At 42.6% G+C, this 27,728-nt stretch overlaps 1 protein-coding gene across 3 annotated transcripts in view; it reads right to left on the bottom strand.

Moving 5' to 3' along the window:
* Positions 1 to 27,728, bottom strand: part of LOC124554816 (syntaxin-binding protein 5) — a 981,379-nt gene that overhangs the window by 276,397 nt on the left and 677,254 nt on the right. For all 3 annotated transcript variants that reach the window (XM_047128475.1, XM_047128476.1, XM_047128477.1), the window contains exons 7-9: positions 11,616 to 11,691; positions 7,474 to 7,628; positions 7,071 to 7,362 (exon numbers count right to left, since the gene is read on the bottom strand). In XM_047128475.1, the coding sequence (XP_046984431.1) occupies positions 7,071 to 7,362; positions 7,474 to 7,628; positions 11,616 to 11,691 (523 nt within the window). The remainder of the gene's footprint in view (positions 1 to 7,070; positions 7,363 to 7,473; positions 7,629 to 11,615; positions 11,692 to 27,728) is intronic.

Raw genomic sequence — 27,728 nt, 5'->3', positions numbered from 1 at the left:
CGGTCTCAAATCCTCTTCACTGATGACACCGTTCCCAGGGTGGTCATCCGTGGTAGTTTGTGGCAGGATGTCTTACAGCTGTTACAGGGTGTTTCCCTCACCAAAGTCTTGGCTTGCAGACATGTGTACTGGTCCAGCGCTGGAGTATCTGGTTGCTGCATGTCCCCAGTGTGGTAGTCAACAGGCAGTTCCCAAGGCTTTGTTCTCACCATGACTTCCAGCAATGCAGCCTGGGAACGCATCCACGTGGATTTTGCAGGCCCATTTCTGAATATATTTTTGCTGATTGTCATTGAGACATTTTTGTATTTTTCCGTATGTAGTCCAATGTTCTTGGCCACTACTGAAGTCACTATTCTGGTTCTAACATTTTTTTAGTGGAAGGTCTTCTGGTTACTCTCACTTCTGACAATGGGCCTCAGTTCTCATCTCAGATATTTCACGATTTCTGTGAGCAGTCAGGCATTTGCTGTGTTCTCTTCCCACCCTTTCGCCCCCAATCTAATGGGGAAGCTGAGCATATTGTTCACACCTTTAAGACATAGATGGAAAAATATGTGCCAGAATTCCCCACTGAGGAGGCATTACAGTTTTTTTTTTTTTTTTTTTTTTTTCTGATGGCCTAGCGTGTGACTCCAATTGGTTCCTGTAGCCCTGTCAAACTTCTCCACAGGTGCCAGCTGAGGATGTTGCTCCACCTCTTCCTCTGTCCAAGATCTCACTTGTCATCATGATCTGCTGTACTGAGGTTTCTGCTGGGGACAGCAGTCTGGGTGCACTGTTTGATCAGTGCCCCCATTGGTTAATTGCGGTCATCGTGTGTCAGAACAGTTGTTGTGTCCACACCCTCCAGACTGAGGACCAGGAGATCCATCACCATAGAAATCAGGTACATGTGAGGTGGGTACTCACTCCCCCCACCCCCCTCATCCTGGGCACAACACTGCCTTCACTGGAGGCCCGGTCCCTGGGTGCTGCCTATACAGTAGTGTTACACTCTCCTCTTCCACACAGGTCATCGCCTCTGCCCGATGAGCCTGTAACTTCACAGCCTCCAGCAGCAGCTCTAGTAGCCTCCAGCTTGTGGACATACCCCTCACCAGTTCGATGTCTCCCGCACAACCTCAGCCTGCAGCAGAGTTGTCTCCACCTTCCACACCACCACTGGGTGTTGTCACGGATCCCAGCTTTGACTACTGATTACCCATCATGCTGATGCTGTTGTCTTGGGCTCCTACAGCAGGGGAGGGATTTGGGGGGGGAGGGGGGGAGGGGGGCAGGTTTGGGGGTGGGAGAGGGTTGTGTGTGCATCTGGGCACTCTTTGCGTTGGTCACTTTTGCCCTTTATCTGTATTCTAAGGTGTCCAGCGACTGGGAGTTGATCTCACCTCCGAGGCCTAGATGGATGTGGGTACTGTCTCCACATTGTGGCCATCCATACCTTTCCCAGGCAAGCAGTGATGCTCCACCCTCAAGGTGTGTAGGGGCGTAGTGACCCGCATAGATTTCCCACCTAGAGGTCGAGGCACAAAGTTGTATGGCGTGCCACAGGAGTCAGCAGATGCTAGAACCGTCAGAGGCCACCAACATGGATGTGTGCCACAGGAGTTGACAGATGCTAGAACCATCAGAGGCATTCATTCGTGGATGCACGTACAGCCCCTCTTCCGTGTACTCTACCAGTCAGCCGACAGCTTATATAGTCAGACCCAGCCAGCCTCACCTACACTTAAATATTGACATTCTGACTAGGATTATTCCTATTGGCAGTGTAGCCCCTCTATGGCAGGTGACTTCTTGTTACAAGTTATTTCTGTATGTAACAAAGTGTTTGTCATTGTGTGTTCTTGTGGTTAGTACAATAATCTTACCAAAATGAGAAATCCCGCCTATGAAATTCTGAGGTACCTGTACCTGAGAGGTAAATGAGGTTTGTGTTAATAGTAAAGCAGGTGAAACTGTATGGTTATATCATTCAACCTGATTAACAAACTGTCATGTCACTGCCAGACACCACACTTGCTAGGTGGTAGCCTTTAAATCGGCCGCAGTCCGGTAGTATACGTCGGACCCGCGTGTCGCCACTGTCAGTGATTGCAGACCGAGTGCCGCTACACGGCAGGTCTAGAGAGACGTCCTAGCACTCGCCCCAGTTGTACAGCCGACTTTGCTAGAGATGGTTCACTGACAAATTACGCTCTCATTTGCCGAGACGATAGTTAGCATAGCCTTCAGTTACGTCATTTGCTACGACCTAGCAAGGCGCCATTGTCAATTCCTATTTATCTTGTGATGCATGTACAGTCAGACCGATGTTCACCAATTATGGATTAAAGTTAAGTATTCCTGAAGCTACGTACTTTTCTTGATAGTATAATTACTTTACCTGTTCCAGACCTCACACCAGCCTGCGTGAGCTTCAATGCGTGCCTTTCGGCTACCCGTCATTGTGGATTGGCTGTCTTGCCAGTCCACAACAGTTTGGCGACGAGAATTCTGCGTTCGTACCTATATTGATTTACTTGTGTCACGGCGTTGGCTCGAAGGGCGCATTCTTCGCTGCCTCGGCCGCGCTATGTATCTGGTTTTGGGGGCCTCTGGTGAGGTGCGCCGGCATCTCAATCAGCTGCGCCTCTGTCGTCGCACGGGTTCTGCCGCTCCCCGTCTGCTTTCAGCGACGGTGCCGTCCGGTCAGCGCCCTGGGGACCCATCTACTGGCTCGCCTCAGCCCCAGGTGTTACCGACGCTGCCTTCCATTTTGCCCCATGGCGACGCGCCGCCGCCGCCTGTTCTCCCGCCGGCGACGCCCGCAGTGGACGCGTTGCTGCAACCGCCAGGAGCCTCCCTGGGTCACACGCCACCGATCGCTTCCCGTGACCCGTTGTCCTCCGCCATGGACTTCTTGCCCACTCCAGACCATAAGACGTCTTCGCCCGTCAGGTGCCCCGACCCGATGGAGGTCGACCCTTCGGCCCCTCCTGTCTCTCTACGGGCGCGTACACCGCATGTTGGCGTGCACCCTGGACTAGGTTTTCAGGCGTTTCCTAGCTCCCCTCGGACCGAATGGCAGGGTGTGGGTGGCACAGCCTCGCCTGTTGTTAGGCTCCCCACCTCGTAGCATACTTCAACATGGGGTCCTTCCCACGGCGGGCAGAAGCCTTATAAAACAACCGTACGCCGATTTGCGGGGGAGGAATGTGGTGTCACTGCCAGACACCACACTTGCCAGGTGGTAGCCTTTAAATCGGCCGTGGTCTGGTAGTATACGTCGGACCCGCGTGTCGCCACTGTCAGTGATTGCAGACCGAGCGCCGCCACACGGCAGGTCTAGAGAGACGTCCTAGCACTCGCCCCAGTTGTACAGCCGACTTTGCTAGAGATGGTTCACTGACAAATTACGCTCTCATTTGCCAAGACGATAGTTAGCATAGCCTTCAGCTACGTCATTTGCTACGACCTAGCAAGGCGCCATTGTCAATTCCTATTTATCTTGTGATGCATGTACAGTCAGACCGATGTTCGCCAATTATGGATTAAAGTTAAATATTCCTGAAGCTACGTACTTTTCTTGATAGTATAATTACTTTACCTGTTCCACACCTCACGCCAGCCTGCGTGAGCTTAAACGCGTGCCTTTCGGCTTCCTCCAAACCCCGTGAATTGGCTCATGCTAATTCACAACACAAACTGCTCGCAGTCGAGGAGGATTCTGCTACACAGTTCACCAACAGGGTAGCATAGGACAGAGCAACAACATTTCAGCACATGCATGATGTACCTACCTCAAGGTCTAAGAAGTAAGAATATGGCCCAGAAACGCTACATTTCTAGGAATAGGTTTAGGTTTAGCAGGTTTTTGAGAGAGGCAATTTTTAATTGCAGCAGGAACATGATAATTACAGCACTGGAGTATGCAGTACAAATGAAAAGAAGGCATTCCAATTAAGACCTATTTGAATGGTAGAGTAACTGTAAAAAATTCTTCTGATATAAATTTTCAATAACCCAAGATATTAAGTCATGGTTATAACACTGCTACTGCAGTCTCCATTGTCAATAATTTCACACAGTGACAATTGTCCTACACAACATTTCAGTTCTATAATTATAATAATAATAATTTCAGTATAATAATTATACTGTGTGGCTTGTGCGATATACAAAACCAGTCAGATGACTTATAGTATGAGTTTCATCGATACTTGTTTCAGATGGGATTTTAGAGGAACACACGCACGCACGCAGAGCATTATTACTTCTCCCATATTATTTGAGGTGAATGACAGGATAATTCATTTTCTTTGCCCCCACTCCCTTAATTGTGTTCATGTTTTTCAGCCTCTTCTAAATAAATCTTTACATATTTCGGATGGTACGACACTTTTTGAATTTCAACAAGTTGTACAACACCCACTGGTGCCACAACATACTGAAAAATATTCTCTCTTAGCAGTGGTGCACAGGTACAATGTACAGAGCAGTTATAATTAAACTTTTGCTCCTTGATAGGATGAAAAACACAATTGTAGGACAATGAAACTTTGTGGAAACTTTGGCCATGACATTTGAAAGAGAAATAATGAATAAACTACCGAAAGCATACATTTTCATTTCTGCATCAGATGGTAAGATTTGTTAATTGCACACAATTTAACATTCCAGGTTACGAATGTTGCTCAAAGTGATTTCCATTTGTATTAATGACAGCCTGGAATTGCGGTCAAGATACCATTTACTGGCTACTCAGAGCACTTTTTGAACGGTGGACCATGAAATGTTCATCTGTTGAGTACAGCTCGCACATCGCTTGAAGACAGCTCACTGCATGCAGCATTTTCAGCCATGGTAACAGTAACACATTTAACAATTTGTGGCACGATTGGTCAACAGCCTCTCCAAAGAGCAATTCCGAAATTGTCAGTTATTTCAAACTCCTGTATCCTGTTCTTCAACCCCAGTGCAGAACGAGTACCTCTCCATATTCCTTTAATGTGTTGATACTTGGAAAGAATTGTTGTTTTGATAAAAAAAAGTTTTATGAATAAAGTCCTGCTCATCTTGTCCAGACTCGTGCTAACTGTAATGCACACTGGTGCTTGTGTTTAAACACCGTGTCACTGTACCAATACTCGTGCGTAACAGCAAATCATGACACTAATACTACTAACAACATGTATCTCATGGTGCACAGTCTGAACATCATTCCTATAAAGGTGGGTACCTATACAGTAAACAGTTTTCCATCTACACTGACTCAGTTAATGAAAAGCTAATTATAGCAACCCTGTACTTGAAGGGCATCAAGAAACAGCAGAAGCTCCTGTAAAGTGCATTTATTTACTGACAACCAGTTTCAGTGAAGCAAACATCTTCAAGTCACAAACAACATTACATCAAATTATAGGAAAGTTCCTTGGAATTTAGTGCATAATAATTATCTGTTGCAGCAACTGTCACTTATATATGCATCCATTTTGAAAGTGGCATATGCTGCAGCTGATTAATGGTGATTATGTACTGTATGACAAGGGACCTTCCTTAAACTTTATGTAGTGATATCCCTGACTCAGAGATGGTCACTTGACCAAAACTGGTTTTGGTCATTCATGGTTCTATTCTTCACCTACGTACTGCTTATGTTAAAAGAAGAAGAAGAAGACTAAGAAGAAGAAGACTAAGGTGATTTTTTTCCCCTTCAAACACTAACATTGGTCTTTAGTGATGTGTTGTAAATGCACAGACTGATGACAAGGAAGTGTTTCTTGGGCAGAGGCCATATTACTATGAAAGGTGTTTTGAACTAGGATTGAGTAAGATGCTGATAAAGAGTGGGCACAAACTACCTCGCTTATGACACAGACAACTTTAGCAAAACATTGTGCAGTAGCCATTACCATATGTCCTCCACTTAGCTTTGGGTGCTGTGCCACCCATTGTTTCCTTTTCTTATTTTGACACCAGTGAAGAGACAGTTCTGGTTTCATTTCAGGGTTAGAGCACAACTATCAATATACCACAATTGATCACAAACTCTATCACCACAAGTAAGTTCTGCTTTTGCAGAAGCACAAATCAAGACCGTAAGTCTGTCAGCAAGATGGAGGTGGGGCTAGTTCATGCCAGAAAATATAAGGAATCACAAGAGATTAACTGGATATGTGACCTCTCAAATCTCTTTGTGTTACATGTGTGATGTATTATGTTTGTCATAGTTCCAATTTTAAGTAATGAATGCAAACAAAATTCACTATTTGGTGATTTGTCTCTATATACTACCATACAAAACTCTCAGTCAGTATTTCATTACTGGATTTGATTTTATCAGGTTTGACTGCCTTAATTTATTAACAGTTGCAGCCGCATGTCATCTGGACAACAGATTTAAAAATTTCAGTACAAATCTGGGTACAAGTGTCTTTCATGAATACACTGAAAGTCTAACAGAATGTACTGCATACTTTTCATCTCTTAACATGTCACATCCATATTTCAGAAGAAAATCTGCCTGGAGAAATGCTTATTCACCCATAGAATAAATATGGTGCACAGCATTCAAAATACAGAACCAATCAATACAAAACAAAATTGCAGTGCAGTTGAACAAAGGTGCTTGACACCAGTTACAGTTTTATCTTATAAAAGTTCTTCAAACACAAAATGACTTTTCGCTTCCCACCATTTTTTTTTTTTTTTTTTTTTTTTTAATTTAGTCCTGATATTCATAGATCATGAAATTACGTTCTCCAACACGTTTTGTAAAAACAATATGGTTTCAGACCACCACCACCACCACCACCACCATCACCACTGCCGCTGCTGCTGTGGGAGTAGAGGTAGTTGATGTGTCTACCCTACTATTGGTGCGTCTTTGAAATTAATAAAAAAAATAATTCATGGTATCCCACAAATACAATGTGGATGATGATCATGTATGATACAACAGCCACAAATGAAACTGTCAAAAAGTAGACATTTTTTAATACAATAACTCAAATTGATCTTACTTATAACACCAACAGAAATTATAGAGGTTTTAAGCATACAGCAGCTTGCTTAGATATACAACTTACCCTGTTAAAATAATTTCATAATAGCTGCATGAAGTTGTGCTCCACTCCCCACCACTCAAGGGCCACTCCTTCTCACTAAATCCTGTTCGATTCTTAGCACGAGCACCAACAGAATAAAAGGCTGGTATCAGATCAGAAGGGCAATCCGCAAAATAAGAGCAACATGTAACAGGGGATTCATGAATGTCCATAGGATATGGGTTTTCGAAACAAGGGTAGCCAGTTGTAAGAAGATCAATTACAACCAGGTCATTGTTCAACAGTACCACAATGGCGTAAGGCTCTTGGAAATCTAAAACAAATCAAAGCAACAAAATTATTAAAATTATCTCATTTTCCGGAAATGTAAATATCTGTCTCATTATGTGACAGTAAGGTTAACTTAATATTTGCAAATACAGACCACTTGTCCATGGACTTTCACATAATGTGATGAAGTCCACAACATTATGTTCCATCTCCAGTACTGTTGTTGTCTTTCCATGGATAACAGTTATACTTGGAGACCTTCCTGCCTTATCATATGTGAGACCTCCAGAAAATATGATGTAACTTTCCCTGTAAATGAAAAATTTCACTTGCTGCTATTTTCATACAGGTGTATAACCGACACAGAAACACTACGAAAAACTGCTTCACTGCAGTTGAAATGAGTAAACAATAATAATAATAATAATAATGATAATAATGTTTTGTACTGCAACAACAGGAAATAACAAATGTAGAAGAAGAACTGAAGTCTTCATGTGTACCTAAGTCAGTCGATATGAGGATGAAAAAAATATTTTGCATCAAACTTCACATAGATCTTAACATGGTACAAATGTTTCAGTGGTGTCCTACTCCTGACTGGTTAGCTCGTATATTATGTATCTGTAGCATAGCTGATGATTCATTTTGTATCTAATATTTTGAAAGTGGATCTAACAGTTATTTCCTCCAGGTGCACGTATGTGTTGTCTCATTTATGTTCCAAACAGAATCAAGATGCTGTCAGTATAATGCCTCTACTTACAGCAGAGTTTGGCTCTTGCCAGCCCCTATACCCTTTGATATGCATTTTTATTCCTCTACTCATGATGTTATTCCATGGAACAAGTCTTTTTTGTGTTTTCTTGCTCTGCAAATGAGATGAAAATGAAGTCTTACTAAAGTGGGTGCTAGAGAGGGAGGGGGGGGGGGAAGAGGGAGGGAGGGGGGGGGGGGAGAGGGAGGGAGGGAGGGGGAGAGAGAGAGAGAGAGAGAGAGAGAGAGAGAGAGAGAGAGAGAGAGAGAGAGAGTTAATTTTAGCAGACTCCTTAAAAACACTATTCCAGAACCTGCACTATTATGCTGGTCTTACTGAACCTCATTTTTTGATGATATTCCAGGAAATGCTTGGTGGCAGCCAATTCACTTGGTTGCTTCATTTGGTTGTGTCATTCATGTTACTTGCACCTCTATTGGGCTATTCTGATAGTCTTCCAGATATGACATGGCACATAGGCATAGATCATTTCTAATATTACAAAGCAGGGCTTAATCTTTGTTGGTGAGAGTGAATTCATTGGAAGCTGTGTTTCTATAAGAAGATATCATTTTTTCTGGAAATGAAGCCAGCATAATGCATATAAGTAGCCAATGGCTTTTCTTTTCCTTTCTCAGTCTCCATCTGTCCACAGGCATTGTTCATTTTGACTGGAGGGGAAAAAAAAAAGATTAAAAAAAACCCACCACTTTATTTACCTGAATAATGATATCTATTGTGCACCATTTGTAGATGTCTCCGTTACTCAGTGAAGCTCTCTTTGCCTAATGGTGTGCAACATCTGTGGATCAAAGTACTAAGCACAGTAACTATTTATGACAGATGGTGATGTATCGAGGAGTGCATTTTCTACACACAATGAAGCCAAGAAATGTCTGATCTTCTCTTGACTAATACACAAAGAGTAAGCAGATGGCCCTTTTATTCAAGTGCCACCTTTCTTCTTCTTTCTCCTGGCCTTGTCTTATGTCTTCACAGGGTTGACATGTTTATAGGATTTGGCAATGTTAGTGGTAAATGGTGGCAGGGTGCCCTTCCTGTTGTGCTCTCTCATGTGGGAATATGAGCATGTTTTCTAAATGTTTGCAAATCATGTAACTGAGAAGGGATGTGGGTACCATCTCAGTATTCACCTAGTCAGGTTGGGATAGCACCTAAAAGCGACATCCAAGATTGCCAGCACAATGGTCCTCATCATTAATCAACTGACAGATATGATCAGCGGCCAGTGTGCCTCCCCAAATCCAAGAAGCAGCATGCTAATGAGTCCAGCTATCTGTTCAGGTCTTTTAGAGTTATATCATGTATTCTGCAATACAATGGACAGGGTTTGTGTGTTCCAAGAAATTGTGAAGTTTTTCTGTTACAGCAACTTAGCACAATATAATGTCTCGAGTCAAAATGACCTGTATATAGGTTCACCTCTCTAACTAGTCTTTCGATAAGATTTTTGTTGAACTGAATATAGGCTGACATATTAGCATGCCTGGAGTATATAGCACAACAACAATCAAATTTTTCACCCATCTGGTCTCAAGATTCTGAAAATAATATACGAAGGTTGTACCAAAAGTAAGGTTCCCGCATCTTTTGTAAATAGAAAACATTGTTTATTGTCATTAATTTATACATCGTTGAAAAGCTTCCACTTTTGTCTATTTTTCAACATGGTCTCCATTTTTTTCCGACACACTTTTGAAGACTGTGCTCCAGCTTTTGTATTCCTATGTCGAAGATGTCTCCTGCCAACCCGTTAAGGAAGCTCAGACTTTATCATTGCTCTTGAAGCATTTGCCACCTAACTGTTCCTTTAGCTTGGGGAAGAGTTGATAATCGCTGGGGGCTAAGTCCAGGCCGTACAGGGGATGGGGCAAACAGTCCACCCAAATTTCTTTAGTAGCTCCCATGTTTGACAAGCGATGTGGGGTTGAGCATTGTCATAAAGAAGCACTACTCCCTCCATCAGTCGTCCTCTCTGGTGATTCTGGATTGCTCACCGGAGTTTGGTCACTGTTTCACAACATCCGTCTGAGTTTATTGTCATCCCAGGTTACATAAAATCGATGAGAAGTACCCTCTTTCAATCCCAAAACACAGCTGCCATAACCTTTCCTGCCGATTGCGTTTGTTTGAATTTCTTTGGTGGCCGTGAACTGGAGTGACGCCGACGAGATTGTTGTTTTGTTTTGGGGGTGTAATGAAACACCCACATTTCATCTCCCATGATGATAGAGAGTCCAACCACTTCTCCTTGTTGCCTCCTCCCTCATACTGTTGAAGAAACTTGCTAGCACAGTCAAGGCGTTGCTCCTTTTATCCGCCAGTCAGCATCCGGGGGACCCAGTGAGCACACACCTTGCAATAACCCAACGTTTCTGTTAATGTACTGTCAGTTGTGCTGTGGGAAGCTTCAGGAATGCATTAAACAAGTTCACAGGCAGTGACCCTAAGATCTTTGAGCAGCTCACTGTTGATCTTCTGGACAATCGCATCAACAACCAGCGGTCTTCCACTCCGTTCTTCATCGTGAACTTCTGTGTGACCCTCTGCAAAAGCCCTGCACAATTTCCAGACATGCTGAATGGACATGCACTCTTCACCATAAACCTCAATCAGCTGCTGATGAATCCCCATGGGTGGTAAGTTCCTTGTGGGGAGAAACCGGGTTACTGCTGGAACCTCGCACTGGGCGGGAGCTGCAGTCAACACTTCCATCTATGGCAGCTGCCAAGCTAACACTGAGCGATGTAGTGAATCACGGACAGGCAGACTTGAGAGTGGGGAACCACTGCACACGGCACTGTTGTTGGATTTAGCCTAGCACCTTTCCTCGAGGCTGTAGCTCATTGGGAATCTTACTTTTGGTACAACGCTTGTACAATACTCATAAGTAGGGACATCACACTGAAACTTCCTTATCCAGAAGTAGCTGATGAGTGAGATGGTGTACAAATTCAGTAGAGTTGTAAAGGTGGTCCTCATTTCCTCACTTACCGGCTGTGAGCACACTTAAGATTTTTATCAGCTTGTACCCAAGTGCACAAAAGTTACTAATCAATACTTATTAAAAAAATACTTTCTTTTTATAGCTTAGGAAGCCCTTATAATTTTGTTGGCACAGCTGCTTGTGTTGCAAGTTGTGAGTTTGTTGTCATTACTCAACATTTGATAGTTAACGGCCAATAGAAAACAGTAGCACTCATGCTGAAGACAATTCTTACTTGTACTGCCATGAATTAGATAAACAGAAAACAGGTATTCACATGTTATTTAATTACTATAGCAGCTATCAGTCTTAAGGACACACTGCCAAAGAAGAACGTGTATGGTTTCTACACTGTACCAGTTTTGAGGAGAAACTAATACTGAAAGCCAAAGAAAGCAATGCTCCCATTCAGCAGATTTTAATCATTGTTTTAGCCTTTATCTACAGCTTACAGGACATAACTTCTGCTTTCAATACCTACAATTACCTTCTGTATGCATGAATCTATTTTGTTATTTTAGTTATTACCCACCCTGTTCTGGATGTTTTCCACTCCACTTTCTGGATAGGTTTACAAGATTCCAGTTTTCCATCCTTGTTTGTCTTAGCTAGAAAGGAAGTAAATAGATGAGTGAATAGTTTTAGTAACTGAAACTATATGTAAAATGACAAATTATTTGGTTAGGAAAGGAAACACTGTTCTGCATAACTGAATAGCTGTTTACATGAATAATTTTAATTTCACAACTAGCAATAATAATTATGCAGATGTTTGTACACATTAAATGAGAAATGGAACAACTTGTTATTTAATCCTATTATGGCATGTGAACCAGAAAGCTTAAAACTGAAATTTTAAACTTGATCATTAAAAAGAAAATTCAATTGAGGAGACTTAAATTACAAGAAGACAGAATGGCTGGTCAGTACTTTACTCTAGCGGGTGATATTCTGAGTACTGCCTATACAAACATATGAAAGTACAGAAAACTATCTAAGTCATTTTGTAGAGCATGCTCACGTACTAGGTACTGAGTACTGGGTGTCCCCAAGATGGACACTTCTGTGTCCATTCATGCACTCAACCAGTTTCAAGGTGGTCATTCTCTCTTTTCTCCCTGGGGAAGGAGAAATACTTGAAGGCACACATAAACTGGTCATTCTGTCCCACAGTAATGTAATAAACTTTATTATTTCACTGCCAACAACATGATTGTTGCTAAAATATTTGTTGTTTCTGAATGTTTCCACAGGTTTCCAAATCTGTGTAGCTGCCAATAATAGTTACAGTATGCAGCCTTTCTGACCAGTTGAAACAATGTTTTTGTCGTATTCTTCTTCTTATGTTGAAAAGAATACCTATGAAAGCCACAAGTGACTTTTTTTTTTAAGTACAGATTTTTATCTGAAATTGTCTCAACATCTCTCCAATTTAGTTGCAAAATTATAAATAAAACCTTTTCAAGGTACTTACACTATACAGGTCATTACTTTGTGAATGCACTTAGCATCAATTTTATATGGTTGCCTTCTTACTCTACTTACAAACAACATATGAATGCACTCAGTATCTACCACCACAGCATGTACTCCAGTTTCTACAATTTCACCATGTTGACAAACATTTTGAGCTAAGCAGTATGCTCTCAGAATCCCTCCCTAAGTCAAATCTAGTAACACAAACAGAAGTGTGTCCCATGAACAATGATAAATGACTTGTGATGATTTCCACAAGAACTTCCATACTATCAATGAAGCATCAGTTAAACAAAACACAAATTGCAAAGTTTTTGCCAAATGATACCTTGTATTGGGTAAGACTTCTAAAAATGTCTCTCTTCATTTGGTAAAACAAGATGAGAAAAACGGAAACTTCCAGTTATTTGTCCAATGAATCCCAATGTAATTACAGATGGACCAGCAGCTCAACAAGCAAAAGCAGCAGAAGGAATCATCTATATCATTCTTAGGATAACCATATGAATTTTAACCTACAGTGATCCAAGGGAACCATAAAAAACTGAAATCACAATTGTCGCACGAAAATTTTAACCTTGCTCCTCCCAAATAAAAATTTCATTCTGGAGCATATGATAGTCCAAAATAACAAAAAACATAAAAATGTATTATTATTCCACACGAGCAAGCCTATTTTGAACACTGTCTCCACAGGTAACGGGCAAAAAGATTACCAGTATTGATTTATGGCTTCACCCATTTTATTTTAAAGTGGTCACTCTATTACCATCATCAGAGGGATTTAGTTCTTTTGCAGTCATGGAATGTGCTTGTGACATGTACCTGTGCCATCTACTTTATAGAAAGTGATGGAACAAGAAGTTTATGTGCTGTCTTGCATAGTTAACTGACTAAATACCCATGTTGCATGTTCCTTAGCACACCATCTGTTTATGTCAATACATGTTTTATAATCACAATATTTTGCAGATGTTACAATGCTAATACCTGTGTATTAAGGAGACAAATGATCTCTCAGTACAAGGCTCCACTATTCAACACCTGAGGAAGGTGTAGCAATGATAATCTCAGAACACTTTATGCACACAGGAATCTTCCAAAAGGAGAGACAGATGGTGAAGGGAGGCAGTTGACTTATCAGCTCTATGACTGCATCTATGTTCTACTCTAAATTATGCCTACTTTAGGAATGACAGTCATACAGAAAACAGTGGGGTGAGGCTCAGGTGGGAAACAAATCATGCTTTCAACAAATATCAAGAGAATTCTAACAACAACAACAACCATCCACTTGCGCCATATATTCATCCCAACACACCACGCTGGAGGCTAGTGTAAATTATGTTAAATTTGGCTTATTAATTTTTACTGATATACAAGTGAATTCCAGAGTGCTGTCATTTAATACTAAGTGAATTCATTCCAGTAATAGTGTCCTTTGCAACAGTGCTATATTTTCTGTACACAAGCGATATCAGAACTAAAAAGCATTGTGAACTGAAAAATAAACAACATATGTCCAGTTGCTGCATAGAGGCCAGGCCAGTGGTAACAGCTGAAGTCCCAATTCCAGGTATAGTAGAGTTGATCAGCTCGGAGGTAAATGCTACAATCCACAAAAAATTCTCAACCTGATTATATGCAACAATGGCATCAGTCTTAGTGAAACTTCATGAAATTGTTGCACTGGTGCACATTCAGCGTTTGAGTTTGTGGTGAGAGGTCAAAGCTTACTACTTTCCTTCCCAACCCCCCACCTCCAGTTAACAAAATAACTTTTCAACTTCACCTCTCACCCCCGTTTTAGCTTGTCACACCACAGATGCCTACGATTTTAATCATAACAACAATAAAATATACAAAATCTTCTGACATAAAGTAATTATTTGTTTATACCAGTGTTTAGTGTAACGCTTTGCTATAACATCCAAGAAATAGCAATTAAGAAAAAATATAGCATCTAAAAAGCATATATCTGCAAATTTGAGAAGTATGTGGCATGCAATAAATTTTATGTCGACAATGTCAAAATTTACATAATATAATAACTAAGAGTGTGAACAGGTCTGCAGACTACAGCTATGAAAGTACGTAAGTGAGTCAGTCATTCCCCTATGTTGATGAAATCAGATTTTCTGTTCTCCCCTTTGAACCGTCCCTCCCTTTCCACTTCTTCTTCTTCTTCTTCTTCTTCTTCTTCTTCAAGTTCTATTTGTGGACTCTCAAATCATTTTGGATTTGGTCTTCACAACACTTATTATGGTCAGCCTGTGAACGTGTGCCTTTTACTGGCTGGCATGTTACTGGTCAGGCTACAAGGCCAGACACATGGCCAGGCCCTCACATTAGAAACTGAAAACTATATAGCTCGCAATGTCTGCAATTCATTGACATTTTGAGACTCTTGGTTTTCATGCTACTTTGTTGTTAGCTGTCATATTTGGGAACTGAAGTATGTAAAAATATAGACACTTCCACTAAAAAGTGGTTTGGATTGGGGGAAGGAGGGGTAAGCTGACCCTAATGAACCCTCCACTTCCTTCCATCTGTTGACTAATTAATTTCTTAAAAATGTCCGATTTGGCGTATGAAAGGAAAAAATCTGAGCCTTGGAAGAAAAACTGTATACTACTGTTGAACTAACAAAGAAATAGCCCAAATCTGTTAAAAATCACTGAAAATGAGAATACACAGTCAGCTAGCTCATGCAGACTGAAAATAAAAAAGAAGCCTGGACGTGAGCATGCCATACTTCAACACAAACCACTGAGTGGTTCAAGTACTATCAGATCTTATAAAATCCCAAGAAACAAGAATCAAGTCTGTTCATTGCTGAAATAGCACAGACAGGCATAACGATCAGAGAAGACCTCACGTGGGAATGTCTGACAATTATGAAAAACATTATCTCTCAGTTCAGTCTACATTATGTGTTGAATCAAAATGACAGGATGATAATAATAGAGACTGCAACCAGAGAGAATATAGTTACAGATGACGCAGAACTGAATAATATAAAATAGATAGTTATTCTATTCTTGAGAATATTCGTGTCATTGTGAAGCCTTTTAGCTAACACTATCGTCGATACACAATTTCAGTTACTACTATTAGACTGTATAATTACTTTTCATTTTCATTTGCAATTTACAAATGGTTCAAATGGCTCTGAGCACTATGGGACTTAACATCTGAGGTCATCAGTCCCCTACAACTTAGAACTACTTAAACGTAACTAACCTAAGGACATCACACACATCTATGCCCAAGGCAGAACTCGAACCTGTGACCGTAGCAGTCACGCAGTTCCAGACTGATGCGCCTAGAACCGCTCGGCCACAATGACCGGCTGCAGTTTTCAATTAGTTTGAAATAATTAACTTTAGATATTGCTATTTCTTCTTGATTACTTTAATTACATATAGTTTTGGTGGTCTCTGTTTTTAACTGCTAATCATATGTATTTTAAACTGTGTTGCCACAGTAAAACCTTTAAATGAAATGTTGCTTTGTATTCTAACTTTTTACGTATTGTTTCACATTTATTTTTCTTTATCAGCATTATCAGCCCTGCACACCTTCCTGTCTTTTCTTACACGCTTATCTGTATTATGCACAAGAAATCACATCCATTATTGCCATTTCATGACACAAAGAAAAGGGAATGTACCCGGAAAAGGCGATCATTGAGTGCACCACTGCATACAAAAAGCAATCAGCTTCATTTGAGCAAAGAAAGATACATCATATCTTCACTCCAAGTGTAATAATCCAGTTGTGTAAAGAAATATACATACAGGATGGTAGATAAAGTTTGTGTAAAATGACACAGTTCTATGTACTCCACCTGTGCACTACAATTTACCATGAAACTGTCTTTACATTAAGCAGCTAAATGTTGCTGACCTCATTCACATATCATTGTTCCCTGGAGCCTATTACATTGCTTGTTCATTATTGTTTTATGCTCAGAGAGTAAAAGAACACTAGGCTATTTTAAGCTGAGAAATGAAGCACTTAAATGAAGAAGTAAATTGTTTTCTATTTATTAGATCTGTTAATTTACCATTCTTGCAATAGGAAGGAGATGTGGTGTTCCAACAGGCTAATGCTCATCCACATACACTGGGAAATAAAATCTGTACACCTGGAAAGAGATGTTGATTTTGATCAGATGACAGCATATGCCACCTGGAGGATAGTAGATGTACTGATAATGGTTTAATCTATTTCTGCCAACAGACAGCGTAGTGGCATACCTACCAGAGCTCCATCTGTGTCCAGCCTTTAATAGGGAATGCTCACAGCCGGAAGGCTCAGTGTGGTGCAAATGTGTGATCAAGCAGGCAACCATGCCATGAAGATGCATTTATGCTTCCTGCAGCCAACTGAGCGAGTTTGAAGGGGGTCAAATTGTGGCCTTCTGAGTGACTGGATGGTCCTGTTGGAGAATCGTCACACAAGTTGGATGTGCTGTGCCAGTTGTGCAACAATCCTGGTATCAGAGCCTGGAAGAACATTCTCACAACCATAGATGATTTTCTGGACGTCCACATAGAACAGATGCCCACCAGGATTGTTGTATTGGTTGGTTGGTTTGTTTAAAAGATGAGGGAAGGAACCAAACTGCTAGGTCATTGGTCCCTTGTTCCAAATAAAACAATGCCACAAGGGTGAGAATAAAACAAGCGAAACTGACAACACAAAATGGAGAGAAAGGACAAACCATAAGAACGACAGAAGGGCAACAAACACTTAAATGGACAAAAGAGGAGAATAAAACCACAGAAATGCAAGAAACAGGTAGAAGAGGTTAAAAAGACAAAACAGATTGTCATGGCTGGCTGACCATGAGAATAAAAAGATGATGCCAGCCACTCTGCAACACATGAAAACCTCCACCCTAAAAAGACTAGGATGGAGGGCACAGAGGGATAAAGGACATGCGCTAAAACTTAGATCAAATGATAAACCTCACCCTCATGAATAAAACATAAAACTTAATCAGCCGATGAGGCAGTGTCAGATAAAATTAGCGGCAACAACTCTGGTAACCGAAGATATCATCGCAGGGCAGTCGAAGTGGGACAGTGCACCAGGATATGGGCCACTGTCAACCGGGTGCTACATCTACACTGAGGCGGGTCTTCATGATGCAGGAGGTAGCCGTGGGTCGCCCAAGCATGGCCGGCAGAGAACCACAGAGTCCCTGACAGAGGCCCACATGGAGGACTGCCACACATTTGTAGTCTCCTTAATGGCATGCAGTTTGTTGTGCGTACTGAGACTACGCCATTCTGTCTCCCAAAGCCAAAAAACCTGGCAGCGTAAAAATGAATGCAGGTCAGTTATTGGAATGCTGATCTCCATAAGCAGTTTCCATGTAGTCTGTTTGGCCAGCATGTCAGGAAGTTCACTGCCTGGGATTCCAATGTGTCCTGGGGTCCACACAAACACCACTGAACGACCAGTCCATTCCAGGCCATATATGATCTCCTGGATGGTTGCTACCAAAGGATGACAAGGGTAGCACTGGTTGATAGACTGTAGGCTGCTCAAGGAGCCAGTACTCAGAGGAAATGACTCCCTTGGGCTTGAACAGATGTGCTCAAGAGCCCAAGATATAGCCATCAGTTCTGCAGTGAAAACACTGCAGCCAGTGGGTGAGGAATGCTGTTCAAAATGTCCACCATGGACATACAAGAAGCCAATGTGACCAACAGCCATCGAGCCATAGGTGTAAACCACTTCATGGCCTCGATACATGTCAAGAATCGAGAGGACGAACTGCAATTGTAAGCCCTGACCTGGGCCGCCAATACGGGACATGAACCGCCATGTGTGCAAAAAGGAGACGGTAATTCGGATGCACAGGAGAACTATGAACATGTGCGAGCAGTTGTGCACACATGACCTGCAATGGAGAGACTCCAGCCTCCGCCAGGATGCTGGGCGTCGGACTCATCCTAAAAGCTTCCGTCGCTAGTCGAACACCACAGTGGTGCACTGGGTCGAGTAAACGTAATGCTGAGAGCACAGCCGAACCATAAACCAGACTCCCATAATCAAGGAGGGATTGAACAAGGGCTCTATAGAGCTGCAGCAGCGTAGAGCGATCAGCACCCCAGTTGGTATAGCTCAGGCAGCGGAGGGCATTGAGGTACCACCAGCACTTCCGCTTAAGCTGACGGAGGTGTGAAAGGCAAGTCAATCAGGCGTTGAAATCAAGTCCTAAAAATCGATATTTCTTCACTACAGTGAGGGGATAGTCACTAAGGTAAAGTTCTGATTCTGGGTGAACCGTTCAACACCAACAGAAGTGCACAACACACGACTTTGTGGCCGAAAACTGGAAGCCGTGGGCTAGAGCCCGTGACTGCGCCTTGTGGATGGCTCCCTGTAGGTGCCACTCAGCAACACCAGTACTGGTGGAGCAGTACAAAAAGCAGAAGTCATCTGCATACAGAGAAGGTGAGATGGACAGTCCTACAGCTGCTGCTAGACCATTAATGGCCACTAAAAATACAGATACACTCAATATAGAGCCCTGTGGGACCCCATTCTCCTGGATGGGGGGGGGGGGGGGGAACTATGAGAGGCACCAACTTGGACATGGAAAATGCAAAGCGACAGGAATTCTGGATAAAAATCGGGAGTGGGCCTCAGAGACGCCACTCGTATAATGTGGCAAGGATATAATGTTGCCAGGTGGTGTCATACGCTTGTTGTAAATCAAAAAAGATGGCAACAAGGTGTTGGCATCTGGAAAAGGCTGTTCGGATGGCAGACTCAAGGGACAGAAGATTATCAGTGGTAGAGCGACCCTGGCGGAAGCCACCCTGACAACGAGCCTGTAGGCCACGTGACTGCAGGACGCAACCCAACCTCTGACACACCATATGTTCCAGCAGCTTACAAAGAATGTTAGTGAGGCTGATGGGCCAATAGCTATCCACATCAAGTGGGTTTTTTTCTGGGTTTGAGCACTGGTATAATGGTGCTCTCCCACCAGTGCGATGGAAAGACGCCATCGCACCAGATCCGGTTGAAGGTCATGAGGAGATGTCGCTTGTAGCCAGATGAGAAATGTTTCATCATCTGACTGTGGACCTGATATGGCCCAGGAGCTGTGTCGTGGCACTGTAAAAGGGGCTGAGGAGCTCCCACTCTGTAAATGGGGTGTTATAAGGTTCACTGTGGCATGTAGTGAATGAGAGGACTTTCCCTTCCATCCGCCATTTGAGAGTGCGAAAGGATGGGGGGTTGCTCAGCAAAGTGCTCGGCAATTGTGTTTGCGTTGGTAGATACCACACCATTGATGTTAATGCCAGTGATACCTGTCGGGGTCTGGTACCCACAAACATGTTTGATCTTCATCTAGACTTGGGAAGGTGACATACGACACCCTATGGTCGAGACATACCTCTCCAAACACTCCTGTTTCCGTCATTATATAAGTTGGTGAATGCGAGCACAGAGCCATTTAAAATATGTCGCTGTAGAGCTTGCCGATGAATGGCCTCAGTGATTTCCGACGACCACCAAGGTACTGATTTTTGCAGGGGCACCCTAAAGAACAAGGGATAGTGTTTTCCGCCACAGAAATGGTCGCTCTAGTGACCTGCTCAACTACCAGATCAATGGTACCTTGCGGGGGAGATTCAACATTGACAGCTTCCCAGTCTGCCTTGTTTAAAGCTCATCTTGGTAGACATCAAAGGGAATGGCACTGGGGGAGTGACAGGAAGATGGGGAAGTGGTCACTACCACACAAGTCATCGTGGGTTCTCCAGTGGACAGATGGGATAAGTCCTGGGCTGCAGAGAGATAAATCAATGGCCAAGTAAGTGCCATGAACCACACTGAAATATGTGGGGGGCCCAGTATTCAAGAGGCAGAGGTCGAGTTGAGACAGGAAAGTTTCGACATCTGTACCTCGCCCAGTAAGCATGGTGCCACCCCACAAGGTGTTATGGGTGTTAATATCTCCCAAAGGTAGGAAGGGTTTAGAGAGCTGATTAGTGCAGCCAATGTGTTCAGGACAATATACGTTGCAGACAGTTATTTCCTGCATCATCCTTATCCTGACAGTGACAGCTTCAAGAGTGGTTTGAAGGGGCACAGATTCACTGGATACTGAGTTCAGGACATAAACACAAACTCAATCTGGCACTATTATAGTTACTATGGTTCTTGTAATATCCCCTATAGCCGTGGTGGGCAGCGGCCCACATTGCCACGAACCAGGTTTCCTGGAGGGCAATGTAGAAAGCAGGTGTAAAGCTTAACAGTTGTCATAGCTCAACCAGGTGGTGGGAAAAACCGCAGCAATCCCACTGGAGGATGGCGTTATCGTATGGCTGGGAAGGCATGAAGCATGCAAGGAGGCAGGTAATGCCTCAGGGTCACCTGCTGCCATCGATTGAGTATTGGTATCCATTCCTACTGTGGATGAGACATCAGTGAGATCCAGGTCCTCGGGGGATGCTGAGATCTCCACCTCACCCACAGGTGAAGAACTGGTAGGGAGTGGTGGTGTTGGGGACACCAGAGGGTCCTGTTTCTTAGCAGACTTCTTTGTTTGCTTGCCCTCTCTCTTGCTTGGAGGTCTTCTCCGAAGTAGCTTCAGACATGGAGGAAGACCGTGAAGTTCTTCGCCCAGCAGCTTTTGGCTCCTTTAGCCACTGGTGAATGTCCGCACTGGCATTAGTGGAGACCTTGGGAAAGAGGGTCCCAGGGGACCCCTTCCACATGAGAGGATCCAGAGGGGGAGGGGAGGGGGGGGGGGAAGGGACCGATATCCCCTGCGTTTGGGGAGGCCTTGTTCCCAAGGTAGGTACTTTGGGAGCAATGGAAGGAGATTTTTCCCCCCTACCACCAAGGGAGCGGATGTATTGTGGAGGCCCGGGGGGCCCACTGTTCGTGACACAGAGTGTGGTACAACTGGTACTTGTGATGGTGATGGTAATGTACCTGCAGCATGTGTGTGCGTCAGCAGAATGGGATGTAATCGTTCAGATTTGTGTTTAGCCTCTTGGTAAGTCAACCAATCCAGGGTCTTGTACCCCATGATTTTCCGCTCCTTTTGCAGTACTGCACAGTCTGGCGAGCAGGGGGAGTGCTGCTCTCCACAGTTGATACAAGTGGGAGGAGGCACACAGGGAGTATTTGGATGCAGTGGACGTCCGCAGTCTCGACATGTGGTGCTGGAAGTGCAGTGGGAAGACATGTGCCCGAATTTCCAGTACTTAAAGCACTGCATAGGAGGAGGGACATATGGTTTAACATCACAGTGGTAAACCATCACCTTGACCTTTTCAGGCAATGAATCACCCTCAAAGGCCAAGATGAAGGTACCGGTAGCAACCCTGTTGCCTTTGGGTTGCCTGTAAATGCGCCAGATGAAATGAACATCCCACCGTTGTAGATTGGCGCGGAGATCGTCATCAGACTGCAAGAGGAGGTCACGATGGAAAATAAGCCCCTGGACCATGTTGAGGCTTTTATGGGGAGTGATGGAAACAGGAATATCACCCAGCTGGTCACAAGCAAGTAACGCCTGGGATTAGGTTGGGATGCTGTCTGAATCAAGACTGCACTACTTCTCATCTTTGACAGCACTGTCACTTCCCCCAACTTATCCTCAAGATGTTCAACAAAAAATTGAGGCTTCAGAGGTAGAAAGGAGTCCCCGTCCAATCTGCTACAGACTAAATACTGAGGCGAATATGGTTCTCTTCTTTCTGTAGCCCTACATTCCTCCCACGGTGTAACAAGGAAGGGGAAAAATTTTAGGGTCATACCTGTCAGCATTGTACTTGATCTCGCACTTCTTAGAGACTGCTGGTGCCATATGGTCACAAGCAAGAGATGACTTAGTCCGCTTCAAAGCAGGTCATCTGCCCTAATGCCGCCCACTCTGATCAGGGGCTCTCCCCACGGGTGCCACCCAGCCACAGCAATGGCCACCTGGCACGGTGGCCATTGCCGGGTGTCCTGATGCCCCAGGAAGACAGGCATCTACTCCTTGGCATATGTGGGGAGTTTACAGCTCAGGCATCAGCAGTGCAATCCCTGTGTTGTCAATGGGCTACCACCAAATGGGTAAATGACAGCCCCACCACAATGGAGTGGCTACCGTGCTGGATATTGGGCGCAGAGAAATCCAATATTGTCATGGGGGTGAAAGATGACATACCCTGGAAAATGTCCTCACCAAAATAGTTGAATTACAGGTGGAAATGCAAAGCCATGACAAGAAGTTCAGGAGATCGAATCTAAGGGCACTATGGATAACTAATGCACCACGTAAGGTGTCATTCCCCATATGGCCCACACTTCTGTAGAATTTGGAAAGTGGCAGGTCAAACCATAAAAATGGGACCTGAACTTATAGGGCTGAAAAGTACGAGACTCCTTTTAGTCGCCTCTTACAACGGGCAGGGATACTGTGGGCCTATTCTAACCCATGAACCCTCAGGGGGAGATTGTCGTAGTTTAAGGACAGCAGTGGCAGATGGTTCGGCTACCACAGCACAGACAAGGGGCTTGTGATCCCAGATGTGTCAATACAAACTGTTGTGAACCAGTTATTAGCAGTGGGACAACAAGTATGCACACCTCTAGCCCATCTTCCACTCACACCACACCATTGATCAGAACAGCTCAACTGAGCCATCTGAGGATCACTTGGAAGATGGAGTGGCAAGTCGTAGTCTTGAGTAATAAAAGCAAGTTCTCACTGCTTGCAAGTGATGGTTGTTTGCGCTAACAAAATAGACCTGTGAGTGATGTCTCATAAAGTGCATTTGTCCAAGATGCACTGGCCTCACCCCAGGCCTTATGATCTGTGGTGTAATAAGCTGTAACACTCATTCATCTTTGGTGTTTCTAAAGGGGACAATAACTGGTGTTCAGTAGGCGCAGACTGTCATTAGACCCTTTGTTTTGGTATTCTTGCAACAGGAAGGTGATGTGTTGTTCCAACAGGATAATGCTCACCCACACATTGCCTGTGAAACTCAACATGCTCTGCAACATGGGAATCAACTTCCCCGGCCATTGCAATCTCCAGACTTGTCTCCAATCAAATATGTGTGGGATGAGAAGTGATTCGGGCAACTCATCAACCATTAACTTTTACACAATTACATGAACAAACCAAGCTAAAAATCCCAGGATACTATTCACCATATGCACGATCAATTGAATGCAAGAGTCAGTGCCTGCACTGCTGAACGAGAAGGCTACATCATGTACCAATATGGGTGTTTCACTTTGGGTTGATACCTGGTACCTCAGAACAGGTTGTGTTCTTGATCTGTAAATATAATAATTTCATGCAATTCGTATGCACTGTTGCAACAATAAATCTTGAATAAATTGGAAACCTCTAAAAGGATGTACTAATTTTTTCAGGCAGTGTGGGCTGAGTATATTGTACAATAAACCTCAAAGTGTTAGTGATATTTGACAGCATATCTAGTTCAAACTTTTGCCTCTCTGTACTGACACGACTGTTTATTTGTCATGTTGTTGAGTGAAATGGCATAAATTAGTGTTAATACAGGCAACAGAAATGGAGCTACACCTACATGAAGAGGTAAGTTGTATTCTACTTAATAGTTCCTTCTACGATGTAAGTTGTACAAATAATTGATGAAAACTTGGCTACTGTAAAAGCAAATCATTTTGTAAATTTTATTTTTCAAATTCGGTGATTTGGAGCCAATATTTTCCAGATATATAATGGACATTAGACAACAATATTAACTTTGCTATATTTTGGATTGTAAATAATTGTTTATGAACCAAAAAGGTGACTATTGCGTGAAGTTGAGCAGACCAATAAAGAAATGTGCAAAACTCAAAATATCTCAGTTCCATGTCTGTGTAGTTAAGTCTTGCTCGCATTCCAGCACTCAACTTGGATTCAAATATTCTGGCACTCCTTGTCAGGCACAAGTTTTCACTCCAACAATTTGCTGTGTATGTAGTAATCTTGGTTCACTAATGTAACCAATTCTTCACAATAGCAAACAAAGCCATTGCCATTTATATTTGTTTCAGACCCATCTCCCTCTCCCTGTCTCTCAAAGGACTTAATGGATGTACATTGTGACTAGGATCCAATATATGAGCTGGACAGGGGCAACTTATCAGGATCATCAGCAAACAGGAAATTCATTCCTGTGTCTGAGGAAGAAGAATAAATTCAGGAAACATGTAAGTGCTTTTTTTTTTTTTTTTTTTTTTTTTTTTTTTTAAAATCTCTAAACAACTACATTCGGTACTCAGAGAGTTTGCATTAGAAGCACACGGAGCAGGCGAGGTCATCTAAGTGAAATAATGCAGAGAACCATTAGAAGTAAGTCCCTGCAGCATTGACAGTGCCAAAAGCTATGTGTAGAACAAGGTGTTTACAATGCTGATGAGTACACAGGTGTTTAAGGACCAGCAAGAAAGATCTGAAATGAAAAGGTTCATGTGAAAAGTATATATCAAAAGGTCAGAGCAACCAAAAAGGGAAACTGAAAGAAAAATGTGATATACATCAAATAAATGGGCAGACTACATAATCTGAGGGAATTAAGGTGCTGGGAAAATGCAGGCATTGATTTAAAGAATGCTTTAATGAAGAAGATGACCAAATGATATTTGAAGAACACTGGGGAATGGGAGACCACTCTAGCAGAGTTTAATAACTCCACATACAGTGGATGTCAATAGTGACTCAGAGAGGTCACCTGTCAGCTCCAACTGAATAGGTGGAACATGCTTGTCATGTGGGTCGCACCTCTTGTACAAATATAAGCTGGCTGGGTGACCAGTAATCACTTGTTCCACACTGAACGAAGTGCTCAATATCACTTCATATTGCAATGCACTTGAATACACTGTTTTTGTTCTGAACTGTCAGATTTTCATGATTTGGATATATTTATTGTGCAGCTTACGACTTTCACTTTGTTGACAGTTTATGCTTTTGTAACAGAGGTGGGGGAAAAAAGTGGCTGAGAAGTTACCCTATTGTGCAGTGCCACTACTACAGATCTGAAGTTTCTTGAACTTTAGTAACTACAGCTGTTTCTACAGCTGCAGCAGCAACAACAACACACGACCCAGGAACAACAAAAACTGTAACAAGAACAGCATGCTGCTATCTTGTGACTTCCTTCTGAACAGCAGCAACATCAGTCAGTGGTCATGGGTATGCCTTCATCACTGTTAGCCTGCTTTGTCGAGACTTCAGAGAGTTGGGAGATATCTCTCGCACATTTTGAACTTCACTGTCTTGTTTATAACATTTATGATAACCAAGAAAGCTTTACTCTTGACTTCTAGCAGTCGTTTGTATTAAGCTGTGCAAAAATTGTGACCACTCCTGAACTCTAGCAATTTATCTTTCAGTGAACTATGTAATCTGTTAACTGAATACTATTGTCATCAGGTGCAGCTTGTTGCAACTGGGAGATGGTTCAATCAGTGCTATAAACAACATGGACAGTCTTGCACAGCATGGGCTGCCAACTTGCAGCGTATCACAAACCTTGCAGTTTCACTTGTCAGAAGTGTTAAGTTTTCTACATTGAGTTACTGACTCATGGTGTGGTTGTGTGCTTAACTCTGAGAAGGAAATCACAGCAGAAGTACAAGGCATATTCCAAAACTAAGGTCAATTTGGTCATAAAAAATAAGCTCATGAGAAAAGGTTTTTACTGACAATAATATTTTACTACATGTCTATTTTGCTTTTCCACATAATCGCCATTAACATCTATACAATTTTTGTAATGCTGCACCAGATTCTATAACCCCTCTGCATATAAGTCTGCCACCTGGAAATTGAACCACCTGGTAACGCCAGTCTTGAGTTCATCGTCATCTTGAAATCTTTGTACACCCAGCCATATTTTCAATTTGTGACAGTAAATTGAAGAAACGGCCTCAGTGTGTTACTTGCTACAAAAATGCAAACTAACTTCTCCTTCTCCATGAGAATGCAAGGCCCCACATGAGTCTGTGCATGTGAGAGGAGCTCACAAAACTTCATTGGACACTTCTCCCTCATCCAACCTACAGCCTGTATCTCATAGCTTCAATCTTCTGTTTGTTTGGCTCAATGAAAGAAGCATTCTGCAGCAAACAATATGTGGATGATGGGAATGTTATTGATGTAGCATGACGATGACTCCAATAAGTAGAGTAATACTGTGTGAGCATATAGGCCCTCCCAGTAAAGTTGCATAAGGCCGTTTCATTGAATGGAGATTATGTTGAAAAATAGGATTTTGTTATCAAATGAGTGAGGTGAGGAATAATATTGTGTATTGGGATCCTGAATGAAACCAACCTGCTTTCAGAAAAAAAATGTGTTTTATCATTTATTGAATGCTCCTCATACCTTTTCATGAATTATATCTCGCAATAGAAAATCTTTCAGCTGACTGTCACTCCTCTGAAATTGCAGCTCAGTGATTCAGTTGGCCAAGTTGGAAAAGCAATATGGAGACCAGTCAGTACCACACCAAAGGCTGGTGATAAGAAGGCAGCAACAGCCAGTGTCAGTATGTTCTTCGGGGTTTTATACACACCAGTTATGGACATTTAATACAGGGTGAGTCAGAAAGAATGGTACATGCTTTGAGTGGTGATAGTATTGGTGTTTCTGCACAAAAAATTTTGTATGGACCTATACTCTGTTCCGAATGGTTTCCAAGACTGAATGCTTTAATGTCAATTCTGTAGGTTTTTCTTGAATAACTCAAAAACTGCAGCCTGTACTGAAATGGTATTACAGGACAAAATTACGCTAAATTAAATTTCCTACAGAAAATTCCTATTCATTTCTTTCTCTGGGGCTACCAGTTTGTGCGAAGAGAGCGAGAGAATATCCTCGCGCGACATGCATGAGCTGAAGCTTAGGTAGTTTTTGTAGGCCAAATTGAGGTAGTTTCCTGACTTGTAGGTCACAAGTCCTTATCAAATTGATCATCTCTAATTCACTTACACTACTGTGGTACTTTGTATACAAGGACACTGTACTGAGTAATTCAGCCAATAAATAACAATGGACATTAAATGGAAACTATTTGGAATAAGGCATATGGTAATACAAGGATTTTTTTGTTCAGGGTCACCAATACTATCATCCTCAAAGCAGGTA

The sequence above is a fragment of the Schistocerca americana genome, chromosome X (assembly GCF_021461395.2).
Source record: "Schistocerca americana isolate TAMUIC-IGC-003095 chromosome X, iqSchAmer2.1, whole genome shotgun sequence".
In the NCBI taxonomy this organism is placed as follows: domain Eukaryota; kingdom Metazoa; phylum Arthropoda; class Insecta; order Orthoptera; family Acrididae; genus Schistocerca; species Schistocerca americana.
The sequence above is the reverse complement of the archived record's forward strand: the minus strand, read 5'-3'. Positions and strand labels throughout refer to the sequence as shown.